The 23,173-nt window shown below is 43.4% G+C and overlaps 1 protein-coding gene across 2 annotated transcripts in view; it reads left to right on the top strand.

The window, feature by feature from the left end:
• Positions 1 to 29: 29 nt before the first annotated feature.
• The window catches only part of VWC2L (von Willebrand factor C domain containing 2 like), a 54,529-nt gene continuing 31,385 nt past the window's right edge, over positions 30 to 23,173 (top strand). For both annotated transcript variants that reach the window (XM_075027915.1, XM_075027916.1), the window contains exons 1-3: positions 30 to 169; positions 2,295 to 2,761; positions 20,948 to 21,077. In XM_075027915.1, the coding sequence (XP_074884016.1) occupies positions 2,351 to 2,761; positions 20,948 to 21,077 (541 nt within the window). In that variant the 5' untranslated portion in view covers positions 30 to 169; positions 2,295 to 2,350. The remainder of the gene's footprint in view (positions 170 to 2,294; positions 2,762 to 20,947; positions 21,078 to 23,173) is intronic.

Below are 23,173 nucleotides of genomic sequence, written 5' to 3'. Positions count from 1 at the left end.
CGGGCTGCCGCTTTCCCGTGTTTTGCCATGGGAGGTGGAGGAAAAAGGCTTGTCCGTGAGTCAACACTGAAAATGTGATTAGGAGGAACTGCTTTCACTAATCTGTTTCTAACCTTTTAGTCCATGTTGGCCTGTGACCCCTTTCAGCTTTCAGATCGAGTCTGATTAGGTAAGTGTAAATTATTCACTTGGGGTGAGGGAAGGCGGATGGAAGCGTTTTACTCAGAGACTTACCTACAATCCTGGCCTCTCTCATGATGAGAAATGATGAGAAAGTTCAGCTGTAAACTAATTCTGAGCTGAGCAGCATTTGTTTACTTGTTGAAATCTGTACGTGCAAGCCGTCTGCAGTCTGTCTGATTTCCAGGATTGCTGCTGAGCCGAGTGCTTGTGAGTTGCTGTGGGACATTTCAGATGCTGTAGCAAAATATAGTGGTCTTATTTATCATCTTTGGAGAACTTTTTTTTTTTTTATAATTTGGAGAGCTTCCTCATCAAACTTCAACATATTCTCTCCATTGTTTCACATCTCCTCAGATATTAACCTCTTCATTTGCTTCTGCTTTTTTTTTCCCCCCTTAAATGCCCACCAATCTGCAATGTTGCAACCTACCTGTAGCATTTAGGTGGGCAAGATTCTTTGCTCTGTAGATACGTAAAGCAGCCGTATCTGCATGAATCACTTGATTTCCAAACAACATGTTACAATAGCTATCGCTGATAGTAGTAACAGGGTACATAGTCCTTATGATAGAAACGTAGCTAGTACTTCAATTAAGAAGATAGCTTTTGAATTTGATAAAGCTTGTGTAATATCCGGTGTCTCCCTCTGTTGTGGCTTTGGAAAAACTGCTTTGTCAACAGGATCCCTTAGCTGCTTCTCTAGGATTAAAGCTTTCTCCTCCTCCTGCTGCTTTTTTACTTCAATTAAGGGAGAATTAATTGCCGAACATCTGCAGTCCGCCAAAAATCCCGACACACAAAAAATAGCTCCCAGAGGGGTGGAGGGGGAGTACGTGTTTGCCTCTGTGTGTAGGTTAATGCATGTTTGTATATACTCTGTGTGTACCTGTGTGTGCACGCTATGGGAACAGAGGAAGAGAAGGAATGACACCCACATCCAAACAGTCCATTTTTGGTTTGTGCCAGCAACTGCCTCCGTTGTTCCTCAAGCCATATAATGCTAATACTTCATCTCATTTAAAAGTTTCCTGTAATACTTTGCCCAGTTCTCTTAGGAGAGGTCAGAAACCATTTTGCTGCTGGGGTTGCACCGGCTCTTGGCTGGTGTGCAGGCAGGACGGTGCGTTGGTGGCAGTGATGTGGCACCGCGGGCAGCCAATAGTGCACCCAAAACACACAGAAGGAGCCTTCGCCCGGAGCTGACTCTCCCCGGGGGCAGTGCGAAGCTCCTCTCACTCTCTGGGTCAGTCCTCGCCTCGACCACTTCAGCAGAGCTCTCCAAAGGTTGGGCCATGCTGCGTCGCTCCCAAAGTTTTAGAAATGCTCCAGCTTAATCAGGCAAACACATTTCAGCGGCTCCATGCATTACACAGGCATTTAACATCCTGCTCTCTGCGTTCCTCTCTGGGAATTACTGAAATGCTGAATAATGGAGAAGGTGAATTACATCTTTGCTTCTGTTGGGATTATATGTACCTGCCGCAGGCTGGACTGTGTTGGTAGCCCAGGCAGTCCCTCTTCCTCTTCAGAAATGCTGTATATAAAATTCTGTACTATTCCACCTCTTGCAGACCAGATATAACCCAGCACTATCTTTCATATTGGACACAGATCTACCTACAGATTATGCTTATCTCATTTTCCAATTTGGGTTTCCCACCACAGTTTAATGAAGTGAGCTGTGCACCACACATAGCACGGAGGGACAGTGGCCACAGCAGGAGGTTAAGACCATGCTTAAACTTGGGTTCAAATCCCTCTGAGCTGCCCATCACCATGCAATTTCAGGCAGCTAATTTAATTTCTGGTGCATCAGAAAACTCAGCTGCACGAATGAGGAAAGTAAAAATGAGATCGATTCTGTGAGCCACCATTTCTATAGAGATATTTTGTGGGTATATGCTTACAGGCATGTGTTTCTAATTTCTGTATTTCATATGCTTTATTCTCTTCAACAGTAATTGAGAAGAGGCTTGATGAAATGGTGATAGTTATCTGTGCAGTTTGAAAGCACTGATTTGTTCTTGGGTGCTGGTTGAAACTATGGCCTTTATAAGTCAATATTAGTTAGAATTCTGAGTTTGTTCTCACTTTAAAATATTTGTTTTCAGACCACAACACTGGTCTCCCTATGGAAGCAGCTGTTTCTATCTGGCACTGAGATCCCATGGAGAAGCTGAGGAGGGGAATGGCTCTTCATATCCATGAAGCCTGGATACTTCTGTTTGTAATCCCTGCTTTGGTCACTCCAGCTGCCATCAATCATGAAGACTACCCTGCCGATGAAGGGGACCAGACCTCCAGCAATGACAATCTGATCTTTGATGACTACCGAGGGAAGGGCTGCGTGGATGACAGTGGCTTTGTGTACAAACTGGGAGAACGTTTTTTCCCGGGACATTCCAACTGTCCCTGTGTCTGTACTGAGGATGGACCTGTTTGCGATCAGCCGGAATGCCCTAAAATCCACCCAAAGTGTACAAAAGTGGAACACAATGGATGCTGTCCAGAATGCAAGGAAGTGAAAAACTTTTGTGAATATCATGGGAAAAATTACAAAATCCTGGAGGAATTTAAGGTATGAAGCTCTTTCTTCAGTATTTAATATTGGTATGCTATAGGAATTGTATTTCTGTCGGGGACTCACAAAGGCACTCAGTAGTTGCTTACGGCTATTAATAGATGCTAAAGCTGAAGTCCTTTTTAGTTGTGATGCAGGTCTGGCTAAGGTAAAAGCTGCCACCTCCCCTCTTATGTACAATCACTGAGAGCCAATGGTCAGTCAAAAGCCTCCGTGTGAAATGCCAGCCCTCTGAATCTGCTACTCCAGACAACCTCCTTGTTTGCTCATAGCACGAATCAGGTTGGACTACCAATGGTGTCTGCAAAAATGGTGGTAAACCACTACTGAGTGCTTTTTAAGAACTCCTTTTCCAATTTGGATAGCAAAAATTGATGGCATGTTACTGAGAGTTGTTACTCCTAACTGTATGAAAATGCAAGCAAGTAGATTGCAAGCTATATTTAATATTTTCATTTCAGCTGTGATAAGGCTGTCTAGAATGGCAGAAGGTGAATTCCTAGGCAGGTGACCATCTCAAGTAATGAGAAGTACGGGGTTTAATTATAGTGGTTGAGTTCCTATTAGGAATGTTTTAAAGAAATCCTTCTGGAATATATGCTAAAAATAAAACAGATTTGCAAAAACCATTACCCTTTACACAACCTGCATCTCTCATTCTAATGAGTTTGACTGCATGTTTTCAATTCTGCTAAGGAAAATAACATTTCACAATGAAGAACCAGGTCTGTAAATGCACTAGGTACATACACGAGTTTGTTCTCCCGGGTCGCATGGCTTTAAGATTCGTACCTCCATAATTAATGACAGCCTATAACTCTTCATGGCTGTATGCCCAATCTCATTATACACTTGCCAATTTATTTTCTTTTCTGACAATGAAAATGCTTCCATATAGGTCTGTGTACTTCACGAGTTCTCAGTAACAAAGGTCACAATTCCCTTTTTCCCAGATATTTTCATTTTCAGTGGAGGTGGTGTTTAGTTCCTTTCTTCTATCATGTATGGTTTATGTTCATCTTTTTCTGTCCATCTGTAACTGCAATCACTCGGTATGGGCAAGACGGTTTAATGGCATAGACACAAGGCAAAACAAATACATGAGGAACATCTCCTTGAGGGCCATCCTCATCCACTGTTCGCTGCTTTGCTGAGGAATGTGAAGATGCTGATCTTGTAAACTGCTTAAATAACAGTTTCTTCTTGCCCTAGGAAGGCCCAGCCCAACTTCATCCCACAGTCATGCTTCAGTGGTCCCATTTTGACTGCTGTGTTGTCAGGTGGTGAAGTGTCCCACCTAGCTCTAAGTCTGACATATGGTCAGGTTCTTGTGTGAGAGTTATAAGGACTCTTTTTGGAGAGATTTTAGGAAGGGGAAAGTTAGAAGGACTCTTTTTGGAGAGATTTCAGTGGGAGAATAATGAGATGGATCTTCTCATTAAAGTGTCTTTTGCATATGAATGAAGTACAAAAGTACTAATCACTTTTTCTGAAAGAAATAATTGCACCCTGATAATGGATTAAAGGATAGAGAAAGAGAATTTAGGGGAGAAAGGCTGTTAGAGTTAGAGCAATCTGGCTCATTGTTTGCTGTGTCCAAAAGCTGTTGGGTGTTGCATGGAAAGTGAAGTTCCAGTACCCTCTGAGAAACACAAAGTAGATGGTGGCACACCACGCTCGCACATGGTAACGTTCAGTCCAGGACTCATTTGAGATCCTTCAGACTTAATTTAGTTGACAGCTGAGCTTTTGACCTGGGCCTGTGTTTTGCTGAGAGCTCGATACCCTATGGAATAGGGCAGAAACTGATTTTTTTGAAACCTATGTGTTTACCTAGAATAAATAGTGAAATTCTTTTTTTTCTCTAAGTAGTGGAAGAGATTCAGGCAATGGAAGATTACTGTGCACTTCCAGGGGTGTTTGGGGGGAAAAAAGGAGCGCCTGTTAACTATGACCTTATAAATGCTATAGGAAACACAGAACTTCAAGATGCAGGACAGAACTTCAAGATTCAGGAAACTGCTGCTATGAAGTGAAATCTTGACTTCATTGAAGCATCCAAGCATTTTGCTGTTTACTTCAGTGGAACAAAGATTTTACCTGCTATCTCCACAGATGAAATTCTGAGCAGTTCATAGGTTTTACAGGCTCTGAACTCTGCTCTTCCCTTGTCCTGTTGAATTTATAAGGTCTGCAAGCTTTCTGAAGTCCGTTCCACACACGCTCAAGTCAAAGAGGAGAGGCTTTTTCCAGTCGTTCTGACCCAATAACAGACTGCTTTCAGTGGAAATAGAGGCACTGTTTTAGGTGGGCTCGTAACCCTTTCACCCACTTGATTTACTTTCACTAATATGTAGGTTCCAAATCATCATCCACAGAAGTGCTTGTCACTACTTAGTTACAGCTGAAACTAGCATCCATTTAAAAATCTTTTGTAAGTGTGTGTCTGTGTGTGTGCACCAGGACTGACTTATCTTGTAGAAATTTCAACTGCCTGATCTTTCACAAATTAGGATTTTTTTTTCTCTAGGAAATTTTTTTCTCTAGGATATCAAAATCTGTGAGAGGTTTCCATTTGGGAGAATCTTCCTGCCTTGTTTCTAGATTTCTGTTTAGGTTTGCGGTGAGAAATCCAAATGCGATTTAACCTTTTTTTTTTCTTACCACTGACAGTAACTGTGACTATCTTAGGGTAAAGGAGTGGTTATAAAGGCCCATTTCTTGAATATTTAGCTTTCTTCTAGTGAACTGATCTTCTTCCTCTGATTTTTTTTTGACTTACAACAGTCATAAGAGCAAAATATAAACATGACAACAAACCATCTAGTTTAGACAGCTGTCCAAATGTTTATGCCTGTGCCCCTAAATTGTTAACATGTACAGACAAAATGCCAAAGTGAAGTTCAATTGTAAATCTAAACCTATTAGTAGCTTTTCTTGTGTCCTTTTGTAAAACCTTGTCTCCCTGACAGATGGTTTAGTAACCCCACATAACATCTTCATAGCTCTGTTATGGGTCCTGGGAGACCTTTTTGGGTTTTGAGTTCCAGCTGCCCATACGGAGCCTGCCTCATCCCTTTGGTTTGCCTAGGACTTACCCCCAACTTCGGCTGAGGCTGCAGTTCCACCTGGAAACCCTCGCAGAAAAGGTCAGCACAGTCTCCCTAATGTGAATCAAGATCTGACTCAAACATGTATAATATGTAGATTGCTGCCTGGTGTTCAGGATTTTGACTCCTGTGGAGCAGTGCACAGGACAAAGGGGAGATCTGGTGGCTCTTACTGGGATCCCTCTATATCTTTCCCAATGTCATTATCCAGTTCTGTCCTTGTCAGCCTCGAATCTGGTCTCTCAGGGCTCCTCTGGTCCCTCTCAGAGGCAAACACAGAGTGGCAGGCAGCTGCGGTGGCTGCAGGGAAGGTGTGAAGGATGCTGCAAGTCTCAGGCAGTTTCTCCGTTTTCTCCAGAGAGATCTGGCAGGGACTCTCGGAGTCACTTAGCAGCTTGCTTTTTCTCCCACACATCAGCTGTGTTTTGATTTCAGTCCTGGAGGTTAAGGTCCAAGTCCCAAGTGCTCTGAGCTTGCCTCTACTAGCAGAGATTTTTCAGGGAGGTTGTTAGCCTTCCCCTTTCTTCCCAGAGAGAGAAAACAAGCAAGTAACAACTCAGCGGTCTCGGTTATTGTAAGTACACATCGTTGTCTTTTAAATTAATGTTCTCAGATAGCAGCTTATATAAACTTAAGGAGACAGTGTACCGCCAGCGTGATGGATGTTCATTGGCAGCTTATGGAGGAATGGTGCAAATGTCAGTGAGACAACAGTTTTCCTAAGTGCTGATTAGTTTTTACTCTCCTGCATAACTTACTGACAGGAAACCACATGCCTACCCAGATTTGAGAAATGCAATTTATGGCGTGGTTTAAGGTACCTTTGTAGCCACAGTTAGGAGCCATTTGAAAAGGATTAGGTTGTCAGATTGAAAAGTCCATAATCACTTCTGAACTTCCTAGATCTCTCATCACCTGATACAGACATATCCATAAACTTCTTTCTATGGACCTATATGAATTTGTAGCAAAATACCGTCGCTGGAAAATGAATGATCGGATCACAAGAGACTGTCAAGCTGACATCTTGAAACATTCTCTTCATTTTAGACCCTACCGGTGGGAACTGCTCCCTGTCCCTACAGGAGAGTGAGTCCCGGTGACATGGGTTTTGGTAGCACGGTGCCATCCTTCTCAAAGTCAATGGCAGAAATTTTCTAGCCACGGACATTAAAATATCTCCATTTGCCTGGCAGGACATTGGGTGAATTAGTTATTCTTTGGGTGGGAACACGAGAGGTTTTGACATCACAAGTTGGCCTTCCTGGTAATATTCAGGTCAGAAGAGCAGCTTCAACCTTCAGTTGTGAACTTGAACATCAGGGTTATTTTTTGGGTGCTCTTCAGTGGCTGCCCTGCTTTCTGCCAAGCACAGAGCTGCAATTTCTTCTAGCCATTGGCTCTGCCAATGCTTAACTGCTGCCTTCATCTGCTCGCCCTTCCCAGTGACTCCTCCACCTTCTTGTCCTCTTCCCTTCCACCTTCACTGCTCCCAAACCCACCCTCGCTCAGAAAGCCCCTAGATGATGCCTAAATATTTATCCCTTGCATCAAGCACAAGTGTGGAGGGATGCCAGGAAAACCCTTGCCCCTTCGCAGGCCTCTGCACTGTGAAACAAAAAATCCAGGAAAGGGGAAATTGTAGCTTCATTCTAGGGCAAAACCTCTACTGACTTGAAAAGAGCCAGGATTTCACTGCTGGAGTTCTTCTTTATTTTTCTTTCCCATGTTTCCTGCCACTATATCTTAAGTTCATTGCTTTGTTTTGTCCACAAATCATCTGTAATCCTTCAGCTAGGGCTTCTGTATCTCAATGACTTTATGTCTTCTTGAGCAGCACTTTGCACAGTAGAGATCACAGTTCTAACAGGGATCTTTGGGGTATAATCAGAATCCAAAATAAATGAGGGACTATATAAGCATAGCATTATCATATACTAATTCTCAGCTCATTATGGAAACCTTTACTTGAGAATAGTGACACCTCCTTCTCCTTTGTTAATGCTCTTTAAAAATGTTTTATTAATGCAATTATCTCAATATAACTTAACAAAATAAGACTTCTCATCAAAAGGCATTAGTACATGTAAGAGTGTATTCAGCTGCTATTCCAGCATCTCTCAGTCCCTGAAATGTAGTGTGTCCATTCTGCCACTGGAGAAAAGGCAGCAATGAAACCAAAAAGTGATTCTCCACCGCCAGAACCATGCCAGAAATAGAAATTAAGTGGTACAAACTACAGCCTTGCTCTGACCACTAGGTACCCAGCCTGGGAGTGCAACCTTATCAAATATGAATGAACCCCTTGGGACGTTCCCGGAGCAGTACTGATGGGATGATGCTCTTAGGTGAAAACCAAGAGTTTGTTGCAGCCCTGGGTTGAAAGGGGAAGGCGAGGGGGAGAAGTGTACAACCACCCGGTGCCTGGGGTGGTGCAGGGGGCTGCTCTGAGAGTCCCTCAGCCCTGCCCAGGGGTATTGAACTGTCCAGCTGCAGGTTTGGACTGTGGATGCTGTGGTTTATATCAGCGTGAGAGAATAGAGATACGACACCTTAAATCTGAGAAGCTTCGTTAGGCCCCTAGAAAAACAAAGTAGGGAGAAAAGGAAGGTTCTTTGCTGAGTTTTCTCCGCTATTACATGAGTGTTCAGTTTCCTGGTGAATCTTGGAAAGTGCTCAAATCATGGCAGGCTAATCATTGCAAGAACTAGCGTTATTAAAACCTTTTGGTAGTATACTAAACCGGTCATCCAAATCACTAGTAGTTTTTAGGTCTTCACTCGTGAATTCCACGAAACTGATGACTAATCCAAGCCAGCATGGGGCCCCGGTTTTAATATTGGCATTTTTCTCTCCAAGATGCGTGCAGCAGGGTTTTTTTCTGCTATGACTCAAACAAATGGGGCTTTTTTTTCTTCTTGTGTGTTCTGCAATTTCATGTATGGCTAGAAAATCATAATACAAAAGAAATTTCAATAACGTGCCTCTGCTTTAATAAAAGGAGCCATGAACAATGCCAGTTCTGAAGATAGCATACAGCCATTGAAATCAGACAGGGGAAACAGAACATCAGTCAGATGGAAAAGTACGATTTATTATCTCCCTCCTGGCAAAATTACAGTGACAATGTCTATGCAAAGGAATCTGAAATTACTAACTTACTGTATTTCTGTCATAATTTGTACCAAGAAAACATACTAAAATAGATAGGCCTGTCACACTGATCTATAGTGATACCTATTTTTTAAATTATGTTATGTACTTAGCTACTGATTCTATAACATATGTATTACATTATGCACAAGTATATTATTACAATAGGTGAAAGAAGAGGGGCCTGTATTCGGAATTTGGCTACAAAAAAATCCATGCTGTTGTTTTACCCAGATCACAGTAATACATGGAGGCCCCAAAAGCTCAGAGCTCAGTGGTGCCAACTGCGCTACATACATACTCTCTCAAAGCTCCTCATTGAAATAGATGAGACCCAAAACTTGAGCATCAGCACAATTCAAAATCAGCAGGAATTAAGCACAAGCCCCTGAGTTTTAGTCACAGTGCACTGGTGCAGGAGCTCAGTGCAGAGTTTGGCCTCTACATGCAAGCCGAAGGGATTGGTATTTTTCCAGTAAATATGACACAGGAATTAACATGTGCCCAACAGTTGTACCGCCAAAGCTGTGACTCGGCTTTCAGATGTTCGCTCCAGGAAATAGCCCATCGGCTCTGCTTGCTTCCAGAATTGGGGGCTGTCCAGAGAGCTACTGAAAGAGAGGAGATATCTCTGCACAGCTGGAGAAGAAGCTCTGGCACTTCCTCTCCCCTCCATTGCTGCTGGAGCCATGCTGTTAAGAAAATGGGATGTGTAGTACATGCAACTGTTACCATCTCTTTCCAAGAGTGGTAGAATCAAGTCTGAGGCTTTATTATCGTGCCAGGCAATGCTCAGTGGGGTCAAGGAGAGAAGCGCTCATCCCTTGGCTCTCCCAAGCTGTGTCCCATCTCTGTCACCCAAGACGTTTATGTAGGGCTGGTGAGCATGAGGTTCTTAGGTCATCAGCTTGTGAAGAAGCATGTCATCCATAGAAATGTTAACAGATCGTAGGCAAGAAGTCTTTTAGACAACCGTTTCCTACCAGAGCAAGGGGAAGTGCAGGTGTGTGTTTGTTGCTTCTGGAATGTGCTTTATGCAGAATTGCGTTCATTAAAAATAATGCTCAATTAGCTACTTATCCTAGTTATTGTTTTTAAGACTATAATTAGATAAGTCATGTAGTGACAACGCTCGGTCTAGTTGCAAAATAAAAATACTTGTAGCGTTAGGCGTCCTTACTCTTTGTTCTGTGGTACAGTTCAGAGGTAATTCTTTGGGAATTATAATAAAATCAGTATGCTTGGAGGAGCATTAGGGTTTGAAGCGGCTCCTCAAAGCAGGGAATCTCTCAGTTTGTTAACTGTGGTCATGCCAGGCAGGAAAACCTTTCTGACTAAGGGTTAACCAAGTATGCTCCCTGTGTTAGCAGACCCCAGCATATTCTCTCATCGCAGATAACCTGTTCACACCCATTTTCATTTCACATCCTTCCCAGCTTGTGCTCATAACCAAATGTGATAATGTCCCCTGAGTGACAGAAACCTCCCGGACCCTGCTGGCTTCTCTGCTGAGGGTTTAAGCAATGGCAGCTGGATACAAAGGGCAGATGGGAGAATTTGGAAAATGCCTTCTCCATAGTGCCAGCTAGTAAAAAGCTGCTTTGTTCTTTGGGGCAGGTGGGGCAGGTTCTACGCTGCTGTCAACCACTGCAGCTCCATGGATCACAAGTGGCCCTTTGGGATGTTGCACTGGTGTAAAGTTGGGTACCAGTTAGATACTCCTCTGTGGAGTATGCGTGATGCTGACCCAAGATAAGGATTTGCCCGAGGGAGCTCCCATGAAGCCTAATCCTCCTTGCCAGCTGCCAGAAAGTAAAAAGTTAGGCTAGGCTATCAAAAAAGTACAGATAATGGAGAACAAGAGAGAAAAGCAACCAGGAACAAGTCAGTATTTGATATGATGTGTTTGCCCCTCTCCCACCTCTCAACATGCAAAGAAAATAGGACTGGTGTCAAAGCCCAGGAGCAAAGGAAACCAAAACCACAGCAAACCCAGGCAGACTCGTGATATTAACCCACTGGTGCAACCACAGCTCACTTCTTGGCAGGACACGGCTGGAGACAGCAAACAAGAAGGAGAAGTGTGTGTAGATGTAATCGTGGGTGCTCGGCACCCTTGAACTCCTGTACCCTCAGCACTGTTAAGGAGAAAGGCAAGTCAGCTCCTAACCGCTCCTCAGCCATAGACTTCGGTTCAGCCAACACGTTTTTCCTTGGGAGGAAAAAAGGGCAGTACAGCAACGGAGCGTGTTAATGGAGATCAGTAATGAGGTCTTGTCTCCAGCTCTGATGCTGGAGGGAATCCTGAGCTTGGCAGAGGTGAGCAAGAGCAAAGCATTCAGGAAAGAGCTGCTCTTTCGGGGGGAAGGAGGGAGCATAGTTGTGTGCTGGTGGGATGCAGGAGCTCCCGCTGCAGTACCGAGGGGGTGGGACCGTCTTCCCTTAGGGCACAAGAGGTGCAAAACTGCGAAATGCTGAGGCTGAGGATGATACAGCACTGAAATCTGCAGCGTGGAGCCTACAGCAAGAGGAGCTCACACTTTCCCTTGACTGCCACGACCCAGCCAGGAATCACCCGCCAGGGTGATTATTTCCAGCTGCCTGAGCTGCACAGAGACACGGAGCTTGTCTTCAGACAAAGCAGACCGACTCCAAAGATTGCATTCAGTACAAACAGCCATCATATGGGTATCTTGTGAGTAAAAGAGTCACGGGGCCAAATCCATCACTGGTGTAAATCTGCCTCACCTGTACTGTGGCTGTGGAAAGCGCATCTGATGATGCAGACAGAAAACTGCAGGAGAAGGGATGGGACCAACATCCAATCTCTTCCTCAGTGATGGCTGGTTATGTTATGCCTACCTCCTTAATACAAATTCAGTATTTTATCAGTATGTAGACCTGATCTCGCTACCACCTCCCATCTTTCGGCGTGGATGAAGAGGGAAACAGCAGATTCAGGTATAGGGAAAAGACGTGTGAAAGGGATCACCTTTCTGACCAGGTTCTCGATTCCTTTCTCCCTGCCCCAGGAGGCTTTCTGCTAGACAAGGCTGCTTCATTGCAAGGGCTGACAGGGAGGGAATGGAGAGCGGGAAGCTGCCAGCTGGGCTTGCTTTCCCTGTTGGTATTAAAAGGAGCTTAACAAATGTGAAGCACACACAAACATTTTGTCTGTGTCCCAACAGGGCTGTGCATCACACGTTTGAGTCACAGTCCCACCTGTCGTATCTGTAACCTTTCAAAAGGAGTCCTGTTCCCTGTGCACTGGGCATGTCTGAACTAAAAAAGTATTGTAATAGAGTCATAAAAATTATCACCAAAGTAATAGAGAACGCCAGTCCCCTCAGCCCCAAGGTAGGTGAGGTGCAACTATTGTAAGGAATAAAATGAGACATATATCAAAACACAGAGAGCGTTCTTATGAAAGAAGTGCAAAGTCATGTTGTTACGGAAAGCTCCACTGCTGCTCTCGGGAGAGAAAAGCAACCACGAGACTGCAGATACACAGCTCCCGTGGAAAAAGGGCCAGGGCTCAGCTCAAGGTTGTCTCTCTCTCATCAGCTAATGGAGGAGTCACTCTCCAGATCCAGACGTGGTTCCAGGAGCCTTTTAAACCCATCAAATTGTGCAGCACGTAGCAAATATATGAGTACAAAGCTCCTGACACCATCACAATCCTGAATCATCAGATGTGGGCCCAGGATACCCATGGTGAGGCACATCTTCTGTGCTTCTGTCTCTCATCTGGCTCACTGATCTGTAGTAGCTCCCCAGGAATTTTTACAAAAGGATGACAAGAATAATTTTGTTTCCAGGTATGGGCAGGCATGGTCTGGGGCTGAGGGGAGGAGAGGTATACATGACCTGGGGGGATGACAGCATCTTTATGCATTTCCATCTCCAGAATCCAAGCCTGGTCACCAGCCTGCTGGAAAGACTCTTATAGCTGTGAATAGAATAGACAAGCAGCAGTTACGGGTAACTAAAATCGAGCTTTGGTTGGAGAGCTGCAGCATCTGTAGGCTAAGAAAATAGGCAAGTCATCTTCAGCCTCCTTGTGATGGGGTTGCTTTGAGTATAGGATGGAGTCACCATTTACAGAAAATACTTTCAGTAATGTATTTGTGTCTCTCTTGTCCTTTCCATTGAGTGAGACATTTGTCATTTCATTTCAGTCTTACATTAGTAATGCTTGTGTGCATGTTGGGGGCTCCCATAGAAATACAGGATCTCAGCATCCACTTCTGCTGCTTCTTGGAAGCCAACTCCTTGTTTTAGCTGATCTGCAGTGTGGTGAAAACATTTTTCAATTTTTGGATGGTACAGTTCATTTGTATTGCTAGTACTCCATGCAAGTAGGATACAGCTCCAGTTTTTCACTGCAAATAAATTATCTAATGACTTAGTAGTTTTTTCCTGTTGCAAAATCATTTGCAACCTGATGGTGTTTTCAGTGATTGTACTCATCTATAATCACTCAGCAGATTGTTTATTTGAGCAACTTTCCACCTATGGAAAATCTAAGTCATTACCATTTCTTAAGCATAACTGATACTGTGTCCACTAGCTGGATGGATGATTTTTATGTTTTTTAAGTGAGTGACAAAAATGAGTGAAATTTTTGCCCAATGCACATTCTTGTAGTGGTGTGCGCGTGTATACACACACACACACACACAAAAGAGCCATCTACCAAATCTTTAACACAATTTAGACAGTTATTTATGTGTTGCTGATTAGTAAAGGCAAAATGAGCATCACAGAAGAGGAATGGGCTGATTTCAGTCTAGCCTTCGGGTGGGACTCCCTAGCTAGCCCATTCTCTGCAGTTTGGCACCTGCAAAATTTCTCAGCTGAAAGCTTTCTCTGGACTTCCCTGCAATCTCCTGCTAATCTGCCTGAGATCACAGGCAATTTCAATAACAATGAAAATGATTCTAATTTTGACTCCAGGAGTATCTTCAATGAATGCTATCCCAGTTTCTTTTTTATTCATCTCGCCTGGTTTATGACTTCCCACCTCCGCTGTAATGCAGAAACCATTTTTGCCTCCGATTTTATTCATCAGGTCCTTTTTAGCTTTCTCCCCTTCCTTGCTTCCTGCCAATAAATTCACCACCTGAAACTGTAGCTACAAAAATCATTTCCATCAGAATTGCCATTGTCCTTAGTGTCATTAAAAGTTATAGCTACTCTTAAGAGGTAAGTGCCCAATTTGACAGACTTCACTTTACATCGCTCTGCTTTTCCTGCTGTTTTATCTGCATAGAGGAGGATGCCATCAGTTGAGCCTGTCTGAGGGGAGAGGCTGAATGTGATTATCCGTATGAGCGCTGGCACACAGTCTCTTGAAAACTAAAAGATGGAGAGATTGCCAGCAGTGATGGTTTTCAGCTTTACTTCTCTTGGAGTCCAGCACTCACAGGGGATGGGACACATCCAGTCCTTCCCGGGGACACGTAGGCAGGAGATGCATGTGGATACAGCTAGCAGATCCGAATCTAAGGCAAGGTACTGACAAATGTGTGCAGAAGTACCAAGTTAGATCCATTGCATTCAAAACTGCCTTGACATCAGTAGAAATGGAGATGATGGCATCTTTTTTTTTAAGGGGTTTGCATTTCTTTTTCTAACATGTTCTCAAAGGGGGAGAAATCATTGCAACTCTGTATTCAGTAAAACTACCATGAAAAGCGTTTCTTCCCTTTGCAGTATAATCTAGAAAAGGCATATACTTATGCACCATTTCCCTTTTGCTGTTTGAAGGAGGTGGGAGCTAACATGCCTGATTAAGGTTTGCAAGTCTATTCAATTCAGTTGAAATACTTAGATTGTCTTCTACCAACTTGAACAGCCTCTGCATGATGATCAGTATGTGTCTATTGTAACATGATTAGATGGTTGTAAACACTTACATGAAGCTTTTCTATTTCCTTCCTCAAAAGAAATGTCAAGTATTTGTGATATAATAGTTCTAAAGTTTGTATTGCTCTGTAGTTGTTTGCTAGTAGCTGTGTATAATTGATGAAGGGCTGTTTTGCAATAGTCAGACAGCACAAGGACATAGTCCTTACATGACCACTTCATGGCACCTTGTCAATGAGATGAAGTCTTCGAGTATGGGATTATGGGACATTCTTGTACAAATACCCTCTTCAAGCTTAGCTGGAGAGTGTAGAAAGGAGGGGGAAGAGAGCAGTCCAATAAATCCTGATAACTCGATCTCAGAACAGATGACTAGAGGGCAATGGCAAGAATTTGAAGTAGCTGCGAGCAGCCTGTACACTAGCCTCAGCAAAGATGTAAACTTTCTTCCATGAGGCTGAAAACTCAGGTACGAAGAAAGTACCACGCAATTAAAAGTCTTTTCTGGAAAAGGTGAGGAGAGGTCCAAAGTGTCAGGAAGTGGCTGTACTAGATATGCCTGGAGGAAATCAGGAGCTGGCATCTAAATTCATAGAGTGGGAAGTCTCAAGGAGTAACAGGTCTGTGTATAGTCTGTTTTAATGATGCAAGATCCACTGGCTCTTGAAATACTTAGGCACCAAATAACACTTTGGTCTCAGGCACCGTTTTCCCAGCTGCTGGAGGGGTATGAGCCTCAGACTCCAAGTCTGAGTGAAGCCAACTGGATTAATCACAGCTGATCACAGGAGTCTGCAGCCTTAAAACTCAGTCCAAGATCTCTTCTGGGCTGGGTAACACCCCACATGTAGGACTGAAATGAGTGCACTTGGAAACCAGAGTTAGCGTGGTGAATGTGTCAGCAGAGCAAAAACCTGAGGAAAATTGCTTCTGATTGACAGAACAAACAGGTAAAGAAAAAGTATCAATCAGATGTCATCTTCAGAGTTTTTCGTTTGTCTTGGGTAAATCACTCCCTTTCCACCTCCCTAGAGATGTTTCTGTAGAAGCAGCTAAGAGTGATTGACAAGCAGATGCGTAGACAGAGAAATCCTTATTGGAGGCAGGGAAGAGGAGGGCTGCAATATAATGTTTCATATGTATATGCTTCCTTCATTCACTCAAGGAGAATACTTACTACTCAGTAATAAGCTTTTGCAGGGCAATCTCCATGTTATAGAAAAGTCTTTCACGTGTTTGGCAAGCAGAGAGGTGGCTTAGGATGCTGTAGTTGTAGACAAGGCATGAGCTAAGGGTGAAATACAGGTGAGGTTCAGTAAGTATTTGAGACAAGAGAATTTCTATGACTAGATGAGATGGCTCAGATACAGTAAAGCTTAGGTATTGCAGAAGCTTCTTGTGAGATCATGCCTAAAACTTGAAGTTTTGTGTATCGTTTATATGTGTGATTGTACCAGCTGCCTTGGTCTAAAAAAATGTTTTATTCAGATCTCTTCAGCTGTAGGAAGGCATAAAAGAGTGAATTTAGACGTGAGTTTTGAATTCAATTTTCCATTTTCTTTTCCCCACCTCTCCCTTAAGTTTGGGAAGAACTAGTATTTTAGGCTATTTTCCTGAAGAACTGTTTGATCATGCGATCTCTTTGTCTGTCCACCAGTTCTTCTGGAGGACTTGAGGGCCTGCTGGAGCCCTCAAGTGTAGACCTGTCAGAGGTATGGAATTTCTGTGATTTTATGGAACCTAGTAGCTGACTAAAGAAGGACTGGCGTGGTACCCAACCCCATAAGAGAGGGAGCCCGTTATCACTGTAAGGAGTAGCTGGATGATGTTAGCCATCATAATTCCTACATGTGCTGGCATTTGCTTCCAAGAAGAGGGTGAAAATGGTGGGGAGTCAGTGTGTATGGGAAGGAGAGTGAAGATTAGGAGATACAGTATCCACATCTTGTTTGACTTCCTCATTTCCCCTACTCAGGGTGTATCTTGTTTTTCATTCTGTTTCCTTTGCTGCCTTCTTTGTTTGTTAATATCATCTATCAAGTTTATCATTATATGCTCATGCACATAAAATCTTTATTAGCCATGTGTATTCTCTATTCTCTGTTTTAATTCTCCTTCCTTCTTTCTTTGTTAACAAACTCTGCTGATTGCAGATGTTTCCCATTTGACAGCACCTGAGACTAAGGTTTTCCAGCCACACAGCTGAATGAGTGCTAGCTCCTTCTTCTGACTGCCCCGCTGTGTGGGACGGAGCCATCCCCTGGTAGAAGTAGGGGATTAGCCTGCTCTCCTAGCCAAATCTGGGGTGACAGTCCTCCTTGAGATCAATAGAACAGAAGAGAAATAGAAGGTGAGCCGTGATCTTAGGTGTGGTTATAAACAGGGGGGTTCAGGGTCCACATCCTTGTGCTTCCTTGGTCTCTTTGAAGTGACTGGCTGAAGGAGAGGTGTACCAGGGTCAGTGCTGAGACTGAGAAAGTCCTTTGTGCTCTGTGTCCCACTTCATCTGCTCTCAAAAGCTCTTGAAGGGTGGTTAGATGTTGGCCACGTCTGCTTCCCACCAACTTGGCTTGACTTGGCCCCTACGCTGACAACAACATCAAAGAATGTATTTCCTCACTAGTTCTGAGGGTTAGTGCTCTCAGCCCCATTGTAAGTGAAAATCAGGTAAAAAGAATTTCAGGTGCTTTGCATCAGTTTTCCCAAGTCAAAATGCTGTCCTGATACCTTCAACAAAAGGACCCAGTTTGCTCCGCTGGTTTTAATGATAGGTCTGTTTCTTAAAACATACCTTGAACAGTGAGGGACCATGCAATTGTGTGGACTTGTATCCATGTTATGGCTGGGCACTGTGAACATCCTTTCCTTTTGGACAGTGGTGAGAAGAATGTTTCTGCACCAACATCTCTTGAAATCCTTTCTAACAAATCCTTCCCTATAGAGTCTTCTAAGACATTATTCTGCCTGGGACAAGTGGAGTGAATAAATCATCTTCTGGCCCAAGCCTTTTATGATCCTTTAGTCTTAACACTTTTTCTAGAATATCAGTTTAAGGGACACCAATAAAGCGTTGGCACTGTCCATGTGGGAATGCCATAGACTCTGATTTGTGTCCCCGCTCCTTCATACTTCAGAAACCCTCTGTATTTTTTCAACCTTGTTTTTCAGTAGGGATAAGAGTTTCTTTTGAGGCACTGGCGTTTGCTGGTGTTTGAACTTCAGTGACTACAAAAGTGTAAACCACCCCTCTTCCAGGGGGGATAAATCTTTAAATCCAGATTCTGGGACTTGCAAAGATTGACAGAGCTGCTTAGTGGATCCTGTGAAATGCTCCTAATCATAAGCAGTACTTGCACTGGGACAGACAGCAAGTGAAGCGGCAGCATGTGGGTGGGAAGGTCACTGACCACAAAAGAGTAACTACTGTGATCTGGAGAAAAATAAGAGCAGATGAGGTAGATGGAATAATAAGGGAACAAAACTTTGGGACATCTTTCACTGGTTCCCTGTTCTTCACTGGTTCCCAGTTTGTCATTTTGCTGCCTGGTCTACATAATGCCTATGTAAATAAATAGAGGACTTTTTTGGCCAATGTCCCATAGTTATTTCACAAAAAGGGTAGCTCCAGGGAAATTAATAGCAGGGATGCAGAGCATATAGCCAACAGCAAAAAGACGCTCAATCAGAGTCCTTGGGCAAAGTCCTTTCTTAAAGGGCAGGGGTTTGCAAATCAGATCCCAAAGCACATCCCATGGGAGAAAGTACCTAAACATTCATAAAATAAGTGGACAGGAATGCTGGAGTCTCTGATGGAGGTGAGCATCTGGGTAAGAGCCACAGTAAGGGGCACCGGCAATTGACCAAAACAGTCAGATAGAAGCAGATCCTAGAGGCAAGACCAAGTACCTTGAACTTGATAAGATGGGGAAGAGGAGGTGGCCAAGAAAAGTCTTGTCACTCATGTCAAAGCAGCCTTTTTATTTGCTGGCTGCTCGTTCCTTGTACCACCGAGGTGTGCTTTCCTTCTTTGTGTGCAGTTCTTCCCTCCTGAAAAGCTGCTTTCAGTGTCAAGCAACATCGTGGTTCATTACAGTGTCATTTTCAGGCTGCACAAGCAAAAGATGTGTGTGTCGTGTCTCATTTACTCAGTTGCAAAGTTGTTCAGGGGCATCTTCTACTTGTGCTGATCATCTTTAAGCTGTTGATTGGGCTGTAGTCCTGGAAATGCATCACATATTTCTTGGCATTGCAGCCACTGTAGTAGTGAAGATGGGGACAAGTCCTGAAGGATACATCAGTGAAAGCCTCCACAAATCACAAGATCTAGTTCTACTGCTCCATATAATTAGTGATTAAAATGAGTAAAAACAAAGCAGCAATTTTCTTATTGATCCCTCAGCAAATAGGTCTGTCTATTTTCTTCTGTATTGTTTCTTCTTATTAAATAGCCTTGAATAAGAAATGTCGGCCAAATGAATTTAGATTCCTGGTGCTTCAGACAGAAATCAAAGCAGGATTAAATGAGGAAAGATAATTAGAGAGAGGAATTCCACCTCCACAGACTTCTTCCCTTACTCAAGGAGTGCTGATTTTATCTAAATTGCCAAAGCCGTGAGCAAATGAGAGGTGATGGGAATTATAGACTGCAGATGCTGAGACAAAGCAAGGGAAGCTTTAATTAGTGCATTTTAAGGTAGAAATGAATTTCCTGGGAATAAATTATTTGACTCAAGACATATGGAGCTTCTTAGAGGTGAACTGAAAAGCTTTTTACCTGCCAGAACCAGGGTTCACAGGTTGTATGTGTCTTGTAGAAATGAGTGACGCATCACTGGAGTCTGAAACACATGGGGGTGAATCCTCCTTTCCTTTGCATCTCACTTTCTTTTTTAATATGGAGGAATTCCCATTGCTGCAGATTCCCACCAATGCAACAGAAAGCAGATTTTTTTTCCGATACCCACATTTACTCGTTGAAGTGTTAGTGATGGATCTACCATTGCTGAGGAATTGGCACTTAAGTATTGAACCTAGAGGTACTGAAAGGAAGTTATTTTTCCTTTTAAATTCTCCTCTTATTCTCCTTTCTTAGCTCTGTTGTCATCCTTTCATCACACTTGCGCACACATAAGGACACTGGGAACCTTAAAACACTGACCTTTCTATTTTTCAACAGATTTCCACAGCTTTTCAAAGGGTGAGAGAGTGACAACTCTCTATTTGGAGGTAGATAGAGATTGGTGTTTGAATTGATGGAGCTGAAACGAAACCATTTAGCTGGGTGCTTTAATCCAGAACTCCCTGACTTCAGCAAAATTGTTCAAGCTCTGAATTATTTACATATTCTGTGTGAGGCAGTTGCTCACAAACCTTGTTGAAACAGGCAGGAGTGGGGCCAGGACCAGATCTAATGGTTATGTTATGGGAGTACTTACAGACCCCTGATGCAGGTGCTGCACAAACACAGGATAAAATGGTTTTGCCCCTCCAAGAACAACACTATTCTCCTCTGGTCTGAAAAGCGGGAATGAAAGCACATCAAGAGGCTGGTGGATGGACAGGCAACCCCAGCAGCACCTGTCTGACAGCTTGGGGTTTGCTGGCAGTGGTGCTCTACATGAGATATGAGTATGACCTGGAAAATCACCCTGTCCTTTCTTCCTGGGATGAAGGATCACCACTTGTGATCTTCCAAAAACCCTGCTCTGCTTCCGGCCAAATGTGTAAGATAACAACAGATAGGTAGAGCAGAGGTATGACCTAATGGCTTCAGGTTGGTCTTTTTGATGAAGGGACCTAAAGTCTCATGAAAGCTAAAAAACCCCACACCCTTTCTGAGAAAACAAATATCATGCTTGTTGGTTTTTCTAATGTTCTGGTTGCCTGTTTCAGATGTTGCTATTTTGTCCTACAGGTTAATTTGTATTACCAATGATGAATGAATGCAGTCAAGAGGTATCGAACACTGATATGTTTATCTTATGGCAAGATAGAAATGTTGCAAACTTGTGAGCTGCGGGATGAAATGGGCTAATTTTAGATTTGTTCCTAGCCCTCGCCATGCGAATGGTGTCGCTGTGAGCCCAGCAATGAAGTTCACTGTGTTGTAGCAGACTGCGCAGTTCCTGAGTGTGTCAACCCAGTCTATGAACCAGAACAGTGTTGTCCTGTCTGCAAAAATGGTAAGAAAGTACTGTTTTGGCTTTAACAAAGAGATATAAAGAAAACATTTTATTAAAATGTTGTTACTGATGCATCATCAGGAGATTTGCTTCCATTGGCACAGGCCGGCATAGTTACTTCTCCTTGTGCATGGGCTTCAGTTATGAGGTGACAACTGCGAAAATTAAGGCTGCCAATCCTGGCCTGTGTCTTCTCATTGAAGCTGATGGAATTGCTGACTTGAGTAAGGCTTTATAGGGTTGAGTCCTGGTATCAGTGATAATCGTTTCATGTCTTTGCTTTTTTCTCATAATTAGTTTAACATGAAATCAAGTATGTATGACAAGAGAGAGTCTTTGTCCCTAAATTAGGAAACCAATGGTTATTACCTAAGACCAGGGGAAAACTCACCGAAATCAATGGCAAAACTTCCATTGGGGCCAGTAAGACACCCCCCAAGCCTGTAATGTCATTAGTTGTATGCTGGAGTCTGTGTAGCGTTGGCCCTCATTGTCCTGCTGAAACGATTTCATGAATTACAGGCTGATTCAGCAATATTTCAAGAAGGGTTTGGGGATGACTGAAACTATCTCTCTGGAAAATAAATCTGTTTCCAAGGTCTTCCTGGTCTTGTACTGCAGCCCATATGCACATATGTCTCTGGAAAAGCACCTTTCTCCTAACATAGATGTGGAAACAGATTAAAAGGTGAACTAGCTTCACATAAAGCTCTTCATGGCTTTCTTAACATTTAAGAAATGGCTACTTAGACTCATCGTCTTGTGTTTAGAATTCACGATCCATATATATTTCCTCTTTCATACATCACCACTGCTGGATAAGAGTAATGGATTGCTTTTGGATCTAAATGAAAATGTTTACAAAGAAATAACATTTTCAATACATTTTCTGCTCTTTAAGACAGAGAAAAAGCAAAAAGTTGGAAATGCAAAATATTTTTACTAAAGGAATTGGCAAAATTTAAATCCTGAGGTGTATATTAAACCATGATTTTTACTCAAAAATGTTTTGAAAGGTTTTCGTTTAGAGTTTAATGTTTCTGTTGAAAAGCAGAAAATGTTCATAGGAAATTCCATTGTTTTGTTGTTGTTGTTGATGATGAACTTCAGAGAAAAGGTATGTTAACCACCTCTGGCCACCACCTTTGCATATGGCTCACTGCGCTTGGGTGTGAGGTTTCCCATCACACTCAACAAAATTGATGTCTTGGGTTGATGACTGGGAGGGGTAACACTGGCCATCGCCGTGACAGGCACTGTAGCTCAGACTCACTTACACCCGAACAAACGCCACTCGTGTGTGTTTGGTCTCTATGTTCCCATAGCGTATAGGATAGCATGCGGAATCCCCCCATTTACAGTGGCAGCACTTGCCGATTCCTTTCCATCTGGTTCGTGTCACATGAATCCAAACTGTGAGCATCGCTCATTCTTCCCAGGAGTGCAGACTCAAAGGTGGCTTCACACAGGTCCAGGAGCTGCTGGATTTCCCTGCCAGCCCTTCACCACGATGACCATTTCCCCCAATAACCAGACTCCGCCACTTTGGGGGTGGGTGGCTTTCTGTGTTGCAGTCCCCAACATCCCTAGTGACTGGGAGTGGGCAGCATCTTTCTTCCAAAAACAGTCAGAGTGCCCAGACAACCAGGAGGAAAGGGAAGGAAGCAGCTCTGACTGATGGGAGTGAGGACAGGAGGACAGAAGGAAAATCAACCACCCACTGAAGGGGCTCCAAGGCACAATGTAGAACCCTCAGCTAGGAGCCAGGAGGCTTCCTCCATGGTTTTGCCAAATTTCTCCACTCCTCTCTTAACTCATCAGTTGGAGATACAGATATAAAGTTCTCTGAAACCTGTTTTAGGCAGGGAAGTGTTTCTCACCATCCTCTTAAGAGCAGCCTGCATGCCTTGGGGATCCTGGTCTCTGGGACCAGGGAGACTGGGGCGTGCAGCACAGCTCTGAGCCAGTGGTGGATGAAGGGGAGAGACAGTGTAGTGGTGTGGCTGTTCCTTGGGATTGAGGAGCATATCTACATGGAGGGTACTGTGGAGGGGAGCTGAACCCCTCCTACCATCCCAGCCTGGCTGTAGGGATGA

The sequence above is a fragment of the Buteo buteo genome, chromosome 5, assembly GCF_964188355.1.
Source record: "Buteo buteo chromosome 5, bButBut1.hap1.1, whole genome shotgun sequence".
Lineage (NCBI taxonomy): Eukaryota > Metazoa > Chordata > Aves > Accipitriformes > Accipitridae > Buteo > Buteo buteo.
This window is presented reverse-complemented; position numbering and strand designations above follow the sequence as displayed.